Source organism: Musca vetustissima, unplaced genomic scaffold, assembly GCF_032173495.1.
Source record: "Musca vetustissima isolate MV318-11 ecotype Yass unplaced genomic scaffold, APGP_CSIRO_Mvet_v1 utg63189, whole genome shotgun sequence".
NCBI classification, from domain to species: Eukaryota; Metazoa; Arthropoda; class Insecta; order Diptera; family Muscidae; genus Musca; species Musca vetustissima.
In genome coordinates, this window is record NW_026879638.1 from 226,802 (window position 1) to 237,866 (window position 11,065).

The 11,065-nt window shown below is 37.3% G+C and overlaps 2 protein-coding genes across 2 annotated transcripts; one reads left to right on the forward strand and one right to left on the reverse strand.

Moving 5' to 3' along the window:
- Positions 1 to 1,107: 1,107 nt before the first annotated feature.
- LOC133324676 (tRNA-uridine aminocarboxypropyltransferase 2) lies at positions 1,108 to 4,315 on the forward strand. Its single transcript, XM_061533519.1, has 2 exons — positions 1,108 to 1,244; positions 3,547 to 4,315. Exons 1-2 carry the CDS (start codon positions 1,108 to 1,110, stop codon positions 4,313 to 4,315), a joined length of 906 nt encoding a protein of 301 aa, XP_061389503.1.
- A 186-nt stretch (positions 4,316 to 4,501) lies between these two features.
- LOC133324678 (general odorant-binding protein 84a) lies at positions 4,502 to 9,750 on the reverse strand. Its single transcript, XM_061533520.1, has 5 exons — positions 9,734 to 9,750; positions 8,548 to 8,762; positions 4,926 to 4,987; positions 4,718 to 4,844; positions 4,502 to 4,593 (listed from the first exon to the last, which is right to left on the reverse strand). The coding sequence occupies exons 1-5, from the start codon at positions 9,748 to 9,750 to the stop codon at positions 4,502 to 4,504; spliced, it is 513 nt and encodes a 170-aa protein (XP_061389504.1).
- Between the last annotated feature and the right edge of the window lie 1,315 nt (positions 9,751 to 11,065).

An 11,065-nucleotide genomic window follows, 5' to 3' on the forward strand; every position in this document is an offset into this window, starting at 1 on the left:
TATATATAATTTTTATTTTCCGTTGATCTTTCATTTTTGTATTTGGCAAACGTTAAATTTATAAACAAACAACATGTAAACACAGTTGCAAATGTAGGTATATTGTGTGAGTGTTGTATTTTTTTGGTACAAGAACCGCGTTGCATTTCAATAGTATCATGATTTCGATCATGATTTAAAATAACCCTGCCGCACGATTATTTAAATTTGTATGATAAATCATGGTAAATTTAAAGCGAATTTACATATAACATTTAATCATGATTAAAGGCTGAATCAGGGTTTATTTTCTTTATCAGGCAAATTCGCTTTAAAACAACTGTCAAATCTGCTCTGTCAATTCACTCTCTTTTACTGGACTTTTGGGTAAACGATCAACATTTTGTAATAATTTTTACAAATTTGTAGACAAATACCACAAGAAAACGATAACACAAACGCTCGAAGTTGTTGTGCGCTGCGTTTCGGAGTTAAATATATTTTAACTTTTTGCGTGCGTTAACGCGATAACAAAAAACGCTCAACGCGAACATTCTGTTTAGACCTTAACAGCTGACAAATACACTTCACTTCATATTAATACTAGTCTAAACAGTTAGGGTTTGATATCTCGATTTACAACGAGTCGATTTAGAAGGCATAGATATTAATATATAGATTATAATATTTTTTGATAAATTCCTTTTTAATGTATATCTCATCAACAAAGATTGTCCATTAGGACATTGGTTAATTGTTAATAAATAATAAATAAACGCGCATTATCTTCCTGGGCGATATTATTAATAGGCTCGATCTAGAGTCTATAGATCTTTTAATTTGACAAATGCCCATTAGCAAATGTTCGACCGTGTGGCAACCCGAAAAAAACGAAACGGAATGAAACCATTTTTGTTATTTCTTCCATTGCCCACTTTCTAAACATGACGTTATGCTTCACATTCATTCGTAAACTTCACGAGTGCTTTCCATTTTCATTTTGATCTGGTCTTTATTGGTTATTCCCTCTCGATTCTTCTATTCGCAGAGTTCGCAACGATTTTAAATTAGGTCGGTTATTTACCATCTCATCATCTGTCATCTGGTCTAGTGAGTGGCTCTTCAATCATGCTGCAAACAAATGATGAAACAAACTCAGGAACAACATTGGATCTACCAATCGATGATGCTGGAGATTCATGGCAAGACTTATTAAGTATCACAGCAGACCCACCCGAAAGGAGAACAAAATGTGAATTCTGCAAGTAAGTGCGAACTTGAAAGTTCCCATTGAGGGTATTTTGTTGTTTACCGCATGATGTGTGTTTGTTGTTACAGAAAAAGAAAAGATCTCATGGGGATTTTGTGTGCTTTTCCTCGTCATTGGAAAATTCGTTAGTCATTATTTAAATTTATGCGAGTAGAAGTTAGATGGAAAATTAGTTTACCGAACATTGAAATGGACACTTAGCCAACGTTTTCCAGGCTTGTCATTTGTCGGCAGCCAGGTATTGTCGAAGATGGACTATATCCGTGCACGTTTATGGATATTTTCACTATATCCCAAAGATTTCAGGGCTACCTCTCACAAAAATTTGAAATTTTCGTAAAAGTATCCTAATCAAGACAATATAATTATACCCTTCACCACACAGTGGTACAGGGTATTATGTCTGAGCATATGTTTGTAACAGGCAAAAGGATTCGAGATATACCCATGGCTCCCTTTGCAAACAAAGTACAGGTCGCATTTATAATCCGATTTGGATGAAACTTGGTACAGCTCATTTATATGAGTTTCGTGAAAAACGGTTCTGATTTAGATATAGCTCTCATATATATTTTCGTCCGATTATATGTAAACAGTGTACGATTTTAGGTAAATGGTGCATCAAAGTCCTTGAAAATCATTCGGTTCACATTTTGATATATATATATATATATATATTTGTTTGAAAAACTCTCTAAAAGTCCAGTCTTGACTCAAATGATGGACTACATTTAGGCTATCCAAAAATTTGCGATATGTGGCTGTATCTGTTGTGGATCAAAAGATATGGCCTTAGAACTCTACAAAAACAAGGAAATTCTTTGGCGAAGCCGGTGTTGGTATCTGTCCTGTCCATAGGAGAAAGTCTTAAATACTCGGTCGAAGGCCGGCCATCTAGAAACTATTCTATTTAAAATGGGATTCCGACTCGTAGGTATCTGGCCAAAAAAGGCAATATTTATAACTTAAAAATAATCAAAATTGGGGGGTTTTTGGAACTATACATTTTCCATTTTCCCAGAAAAAAATTGATGCACTTGGGAAACAAAAGGTTACCTATGTAAACAAATTTTTCTGAGAGGTGGCCCTAAAGAAATTTTGTTCCAATTTCAGTGTTTTGGTTAGTATTTCAACCGAAATGACTTACATTTAATATTTTGGGGATATACCCATAATTACGTCGAATTGGGCATGTCCGTGGGCCAAAGATTTTAAAGTTAAAATTTTGCGCTGTAACGTCTTTTTTGTGAGTTCCTGTTATCCTTAAATTCACTCTGCCGGATTATATAGTCATTTATATAATCCGGCAGAGTGAATTTCTATTCAGTCTCATTGACGAATATGGGAGTTTCCGCATGAGTCCCGCTCGACATATGGAACGACTCCCATATGTAAACGTCATAAGGGCTCTACCTTATAGTTAACAGGGTTCGTCATGTATGCCCGTTGCTGATGTCGGCTCCTCCACGGTGGAAAATGCTAGTTGGTTGTCGATTTCAGCCGACAAGCCGGTGCTTCTGATGCAGACGGTCACTGAGGAAAATGAGCCGGAGCTTGTATCGATTAAGAAGGATTTTACATCACTAGTCGTTTTGAGAATTTTTCCCAACCTGTTTGATAAGTAGCAGGAACTCGATGAATTTGTATCGTCGCCGTCCGTTTCTGGGCAGAAACGAAAGAGGTCTACGAACCAACTAAAATGATGACTATTCGTAAAGCCCCTGTTTCCGCTGGGAATACTGCGTCACGAACAGCGTCAGAAAATATTGATAAAACTGATTCTGTCATGCAACCACGGAAGCGAGCAAGCGAACTGAACTAACAATACGTCGTAAAGCTATGAGTATTAATAACATTAGTCTGGAGAAGACTGCCAAATCTACTCATAGTTACATGAGTTGTTAGTGCCTTTATCTGGCACGTCTTTCACGGCTGTTGCTAGCAATTCTCCACTAACTACCCAAAGACCATTATCAATGCTCGCTGTCATAAAAATGGTCTTTGTGTCTAGGTTTACGCCCGATACCTCGGTTGATGATATAAATTACTACCCCCGGGTTGGCTAACTTGCAAAGAGAAATCAAGTTTGAAAACGGGGTTTGAATCGCCATAAATAGGGTATAGTTATATACCCTATCCGTAAATTGTTAGTATAGGTTTATTTTTTTAGTATATCCTCCCATTATTTTTTAAATCTAAAGTCGCAGAGCTATAACATAGTTAGGAAAATTTGCCAGCATAACCTGCAATAATAACTTGCAAAAATATAAAAAAGCTGAATTTTTTCCTTTTTTCAGACGTCCACAAGTTGTGTGTTGGTGTTCTTCCCTGCCAAATCCTCCACTTGATATTGCCAGTAGCATTGTTATTCTACAACATCCTGCCGAAGAAAAACGTACACTCCGAACAGCTCTAATGTTACAATTAGGCTTGAAACCTGGCAAATGTGTTGTCTACAAGGGGAAAAAATTTCCAACACCAAAAAATCAAGCCGAATTAGAACCAATTTTGAAATCACCAAATTCCCTGCTGCTCTATCCTAGTAAAACATCAGTGCCTTTAGAAAGCATACGCCAAGAGGCTGACCAAAGCGGCGAAGGAGGTCCGTTTACGCTTGTGCTAATTGATGGGACATGGCCACAGGCCAAGGCAATGTATGCCAGTAGTCCGATGTTGCATAATATGCGTCAGGTTAAACTTATTGCCGTCGGTACCAGCGATTATATTATACGCACCCAGCCGACCGAGGGATGTCTAAGTACATTGGAAACGGCCGCACAGTCTTTGGCCGTATTAGAAAATCGTCCAGAATTACGAACGCTGTTGGTTCAACCATTACACACACTGTGTAAATATCAATTGGATAATGGTGCCGTTGAACATCAATCGAAAGAATTTCGAATTAAAAACAATCAATACCCGAAACAAATTGGAAAACGTCTGAATCGTTTACTCAACTATAGTAATATCTGTCGATCAGAAATCCAAGAGGCTGATACCGGTAACGGCAACGAAGATCATTTAAATGAGATACAAAATTATGCAACTTCGGTAGCGAATAGTTGAAATAGCATTTTGAAACAATAGCAAATAATTATGATTTTTATTAGAATAATAATAATAATGAAACGAAAATATATCATTTATAATGGATGGATTTGCTTAAATAATTTGGATAAATATTTAAATTACGATTTAATGATGAACATATTTGTATTGGATATACGAAAAATAAGGTATATTATCGTGCGTTTATAAAGGTTGATTCCTTGCATCCACCAATGCACGTATAGTTAAACATTTTGCTATATCATAGGCGCGCACACAGGGATTCTTTTCGTTGGCTGAAATAGAAACGAAAATAGATTTTGATTTACACTAGGGGTCTGCGATCGGATGGAGGTTATAAAAATGATTGAAACAAAGTTTATACAAATCTATAAATCACATAAATCCTTTAATACTTACATCCTTCTTTTTCACAAACTTCTATTGAGTCACCCGTTGCTGGCCAAATGTTTAGGCGTATTTTAGTCCTATTTAGTTTCCAGTTCTCCAATATGCCTGATTTTTCGTACAAACATCGTAAAAAGCACTACAAGGAAATTGAAAGTGATAAAATATATAATTAGAAAAATATACTGCACTACAAGGGTTTTTTATACAAATATCTCACCATGCCTGTCTTATCAACGGTGTCTGGTAAAGCAGCCGTTGTATTAAAGGTACGATAGTAATCTGTAAAAAATTGAATATTTAAAGGGACTCGTTACACCATTTTTAGCATGAATTTACAATGTAAAACACAAGGTGTTATAACGTTAAAGGTCACTTCTTTGACCAGTATACAATCGATATTGCACGAATGCCTGACCATAAAAAATGTTTGTTTTGTAATGTATGTACTAAATTATGAACTGTCTGACTATTCGTGTTTGTTCGAACATGTTGGTTGTTGGTAAAATTTTATTTTTTTATGGCTTCGGAGACTGTATGTTGATGCACAGATTTTATGGCGTTCGCTATGGACCATCTGTTGTCGTGAAGTCCTAACGAATGTGTCGCGGAGGTCATCACTGTAATTTTCCGTGAACCATTTCGGAGCTAATGCAGGGCCAATGCTAAGGGCCTTGGAGTTAATCCAACAAAGACAGAACTGGTACTGTTCACTAGGAAACGTAAGTGCAGTTTCATCTCTCGCCCGAAGCAAACTACATTGGCATGATCCTGGACTGTAAACTACTGGAACAGGAATACTTAGGAGAGGGCAGATTGCACTCTATGCATGCAAGAATTCCATTGGGAAATGTTGGGGTCATCGACTATACACTGGATGCATAACACCGTGGTAAGGCTCACCTCATCGCCATAAGTCAGCATCCAGAAAATTTAGGGGCTAAACGCATCGACTATACACTGGATATTTAACATCGTGGTAAGGCTTATCCTATATATCTCTTATTTGGTGGCGCTGCCTCACAGTGGGAAAAAATGCAGATCTAGCGCGCAGAAAATAAAAGTAGATGTTTTACTGTATGTTTATCGATATTTTGGATAAGAATAGATTTAGATGGACAATTTTAATTATTTTATGAAAAAAATTGGAATTTTTTTTATTAACTCATTAAGCGCCGATTTTTTTTAGAAAAAACTTAAATTTTTAGGTGAAAATTACTATTTTGAAGCATTTGAAACGTTTTATAATAAGCAACATTTTTCGTTATAACTAATAGTACTCCTAAAATGGGAGCTTCTTTTAAACATTCCGAAACATTTGGAGGGTAAAAAGTGGGTTAAGGGCAAACACTATTGTTATTATATATATCTTTATTATTGTTAATATTACATATCTAAAACATTAAACTATATATATTTTACAAAATTTAGGCGTTACTTATTAAATACTAATCACATTCAGAATCCGAGTTTTGATCTGAATTAGTTGGTAGCATTGGATCCTCCAGTAGTTTAAGGACTTCTTCAGATAGTGGCTCACTATATCGATGGTTAAGAGATGTACTACGAGAAAAACTTGATATTTTTGGATCAGAAGAAAATAGCAACCTATTGAAAAGATCTCTCATTGTTTCCTCACGATTATTTTTCTGGTGTACAGTTCCGAAAGTCCTTATTTCTGGATTCAATGGCTTCTTCAGACAACATTCCTATGGGCAAAGCTTTTTCCACTTTTTTAAAACCAGTCGGTATGAAATGTGCAATATACATTCTAAACATCGAATCCTTGCATGTAAGGTAGACAGGCCGTATTCGTATAAGTTGACTGCACTCCATACTAAACCCCTATTTTAATTGAAGGAATTTAAAAAAAAAACGGACCTTACATATATTTAGCCCGAAACACCTAAATTAAAATAACTTATGGGTTATATAACTATACCATTTAATTAAATACCAATACTATATATCAAAAAGGGACAAAATTTTATAATAATATATTCACAGAATGCACACGACCATCGCAATTTTATAGCTAAAAAATGCCATTTTTAAAATTGGAAAATTTTTCTATTTTAAATGTACCGTTATTCCGTTCTAGCTAATTAATTCGGATTATTTTATACTCTCAACACTCTACTTTAAAACTGCATTAATGTTTTAAAGTTTCCTTCAACTTCATTTTTTTATTTTCTGCGCGCTAGATCGGTATTTTTCCCACTGTGTGCCTGCGCCATAAGTCGACATCCAGAAAACTGGACAAGATACAAAGAGCAGCCTCGATTCTTATAAATGGAGCCGCGAGCAGCACTCTCCAAGCAACTCTGAACGCAATGCTAAACTTAAGGCCTCAGGGTCTCATTATTAAGTGTCAGGCTTCATGAACAGAATCTTTGGCGAAATTGTGCATATGGGCATGGATGTATCCTGAACGAACAAGGTATCACATTGGATTAACGTGGAAAACTAAGCGTCTATATATCACCAGTCCTGAGATTTGACAATCATTACCCCATTTAGAGACGACTGGAACCGTAGTAACCATCAAATCTTGTAACATCAAGTCAAAGCAGACGAACTACCTGGACGAGGATCTCAATCTACAGATCTAGCAATCGCTGATTCAATCAAACCACCGGTCTGTCATCATTTTCCGGAATTGTGAGGCGTTCTTTGACGAACGAGCAAACAAACTTTCATACAACGAATCTAGGTGCAATGTGTCAAGATCTATCTACTATGTCAGCCAAATGCACAAACTGACTGTTGAATCTGAGCAAAGGTGAAATATAAAAACCGTTACCTGTAAGTGGGACCATGATGTTACTAATTACTGCAGACTATGCGACGACGAGGAGGAGATGGAAACAATTGAACATCTCCTGTGTCGCTGTCCAGTTCTGGCCTACAGACGGCATAGATTAGTGGGTGTTTTCTACAAGGCCATCGTATTTCGTTAGAAACATTTCTTTAAGTTGGCACCAGCTTTGGCTGGCACCTAAGCTTTCAGAACTTTATTCCTTGCTTACAACTTCTGGTTGGCGTAGTTGGAATTCGAGGAGAAATGAAGGAAGTTATCGAAGATCGAAGATTGCGCTCCGAGGAGAAGTTGGTAATGGTGTTTGGTTTTTCTTACATTTACGTCGTCAATGATAACGCCAGACGAACTGACGACACCTCTGAAACATATGGTGGAGGAGATACATATTGAACAAAATAGGAGAAAGGACGCCGCGATACAAAATAGGAGATAGGATGCTGCGATATTTGGATTTTTGAACATGGAACTTAACGAAGGCTTGCCGACCATTAAGTTAATTGGAAAGTCAAAGCTTAATATCACTTGCAATGGTGAAATTTGTGATTTCGAATATCGGCTCGAAATAATCGACCGCATCGAACGCCTTGGACAGATCTAAGGCTGCCCAATGGTCCGTTCAGTTGGTTGTCGCTGATTGAGGTCATTCGCAATCTTGGAAGTTATTTCTTGCAAAGGCTTTGTTGTGCCATATGTCTCCCTGAAACCATGTTGGCTAGAAGTAGCAATAACGAAATGCTGTTTCAGGGGTGGAAAAAGTACAGGCTATATACCTTGGCTACTGGTATGAGAAATGAGAAATCAGGCGGTACGATTCTCGATTCTCCATTAGTAGCGAATTTATCTGGTTTTAGAATAGGAGTAATTCGGCCAACATTCTAAATATCAGGAATTACCAGCTGTGAAATCGATATGTAATTCCAGGATTTTTGTCAGATAACCCAGCCGTATTGTTATGTCTGCATGAGACTACCTTGTATAATAATGCCATGAGCTTACGAGTACACTGCAATCAACAACTTACCCATTGGTATTGAAAAACTGGAATTACATAGGGCAATCATACGATCAAAATCAATAATATTTGTATCGATGGGAGGAGGTGTTGTAATCCAAATCGATTCTTCAGTGGTTGCGTATTCTTTTTGTATTAACTGTTGTTGATCACGAAGAAATTTGTCCTCATTGACGACATAAATATCACCATTGTCCTTGACTTTTTCAACCTTACACGTAGAACTTTTTAAAAATATTATTAAACCAATTATGAAATAATATTGAAAATATATCATATTTTTGATTATCTCCGTATCAGTGTGTGATCTCGATTCGAACTATACTTGTAATAGCGTGTTAGAGTATTTATATTCGAATTTGTAACGTAACGTATGCATTTAGTGTTGCCATAATGAATTTAATAATGCGTACCAGTAGGATATTATCTCATAATCTAACTCAAACATAGCACATGTGACAATGGATAAATTCTATTTGATTTTTCTACTTTCCGGTGAGAAAGGCATTGATTAGGGCCGATGCTCATGGTTTGAGCATGACACTGATTCGTCTACGTTTTGTCCGGTAAAAAAGTTGCACTTGGTGCTCTTATTCGTTTTGCGAAGAACCTGTGGTGTCTCTAATACTCTAACTCAAGCATACCACATGTGACAATTGTAAAATCTTGTATCATTTTAGTGGATTGACCTTACACAAAAAGAAGGTCTTAGGTCAAGAGGACGGTATATAAAAATAGATCCTTGTTTAACTAAATCGTCCCTACTTTGACCTGCCAGAGTTAAATGACAATGACTCGAAGAAAGAAGCGGCTCACCTGAATTCGCAATCTTGAAGCTGAAGATGAACGACTAAAGTCTAGAGAAACAACGACATTGTTAGCGTTTCGAGGAAATATGTGGAGATTAATCAAGAGTAATAAAGTAGCAGGTGCCGATGGGTTACCAGCCGAACTAGTATAATTTGGCTAGAGGAATGCATGCCAATGATTGGAACCTCAGCATCTTGTGTCCCGTGCACAAAAAAGGAGACAAGACGATATGTGCCAACTATAGAGAAATAAGACTCCTTCCCATCGCCAATGACATTATTGGACCATACCAATGCGGCATCAGACCTGGCAAATCCACTATTGACAGATTTTCACTCTGCCCTAAATCCTGGAAAAGACCCACAAAAAAGACCTCGATACATACCACCTATTTAAAGCCATGTCTACGTTCGGCATTATAATTCAGACAAGGTGACAGTTTGTCGTGTGATCTTTTTAACATCCTGCTGGAAAAGGTCATACGAGAGGCAAATGTGAATAAAAATGGCACTCTGTACACCAAACAACATAGTTAATCGCCCACGCCGATGACATCGACATAATGGGTCGAACATTGCGAGCGGTAACACCTACCTTTGACCAAATTGAGGAGGAGTCTGTCAAAGTGGGTCTGGCAGTAAATGGCGAGAAGACCAAGCTGGCGTGATCAAAGCGCAAGACGTCCAGTAGACTCGGACCAACTGTGGAACTTAAGAACTAGAGATTCGAGGTAGTCAGATTTGAAATTCGGAGAAGGATAAACTATGGATGCTACTATGACGTAAGTAAGCAAGGCCACCTCTCGCCAATCCAAACCACACTCTACAAGTCGCTGATACTACCCGTGCTCTTATATGGACCTGAAGCATGGGCACTTGCGCAAGCAGATCAGACAGCTCTTGGAGTGTTTGAGAGAAAAATCCTCCAAAAGATCTATGGGCCGATGTGCGTTGACGGTGAATATCGCCGTCGAATGAACCATTCTCGGGCATCTGCATTGTCCGACGTATTGACTTGCAGCTACTACGTTCGATAGGTCATGTGTTTTGAGAGTGGATGGGGATGCTCCACCACAAAAGGCATATAAAAGCGACCCAACTGATGATTAACGCAGAAGGGAAGGCCACGAATTAGATGGAAAAATCAAGTGGAAGAGAACGTTGCCGAATATGGTCTTTCAGATTGGTAGAGCTGCGCGCGAGACTGACGAGCCTGTTCGGTGTATGAAACAAATTTTCTGTCACAAGGCAGTTAAGTAAGTGGAACTACGGAATGTTCAAAATTATAGGCGATGATATTACTATAAGTAATGCTCACTGCTCGATTGGCTTATCAGAGCTAAATGACGAAATTAAAACGTCATATACAACGATTCGAAGAAATAAGAAGCTGCCTTGAAGAAATGCAATTAAATTCTGGAACACAATCGCAATCTCAAATCTGAACGATGAATGCAAATGGAAAGGAATAACAAAGTCGATCTGCAACAATCTGTAACAAACATCACTATTGATGTTAAATTTATAAGGCCTCCATTTCGAACATTCGACCAAATTTGAAAAATACCTTTTTCGATCAACTTCCACTTGACCAACTTATTCACACGCAATTTAAAACTGTTTTTTATTTTTTGTATTTATTTCTTTATTGTTTATTGTATTGATAAATATACATAAATACTATATAATTGATAAAAAATAGTAACAATATTACGTTA

What these genes read in the sequence shown, in the direction of transcription:
- LOC133324678 (XM_061533520.1), bottom strand. An exon ending in CCGTTGATAAGACAGGCATG is followed by an intron (nt 4,845 to 4,925) that starts GTGAGATATTTG and finishes ATTTCCTTGTAG; the next exon opens with TGCTTTTTACGATGTTTGTA. An exon ending in AGTTTGTGAAAAAGAAGGAT is followed by an intron (nt 4,594 to 4,717) that starts GTAAGTATTAAA and finishes TTTCTATTTCAG; the next exon opens with CCAACGAAAAGAATCCCTGT.
- LOC133324676 (XM_061533519.1), top strand. Translation starts at nt 1,108, where the DNA reads ATGCTGCAAACAAATGATGAAACAAACTCAGGAACAACATTGGATCTA. An exon ending in ACAAAATGTGAATTCTGCAA is followed by an intron (nt 1,245 to 3,546) that starts GTAAGTGCGAAC and finishes TCCTTTTTTCAG; the next exon opens with ACGTCCACAAGTTGTGTGTT.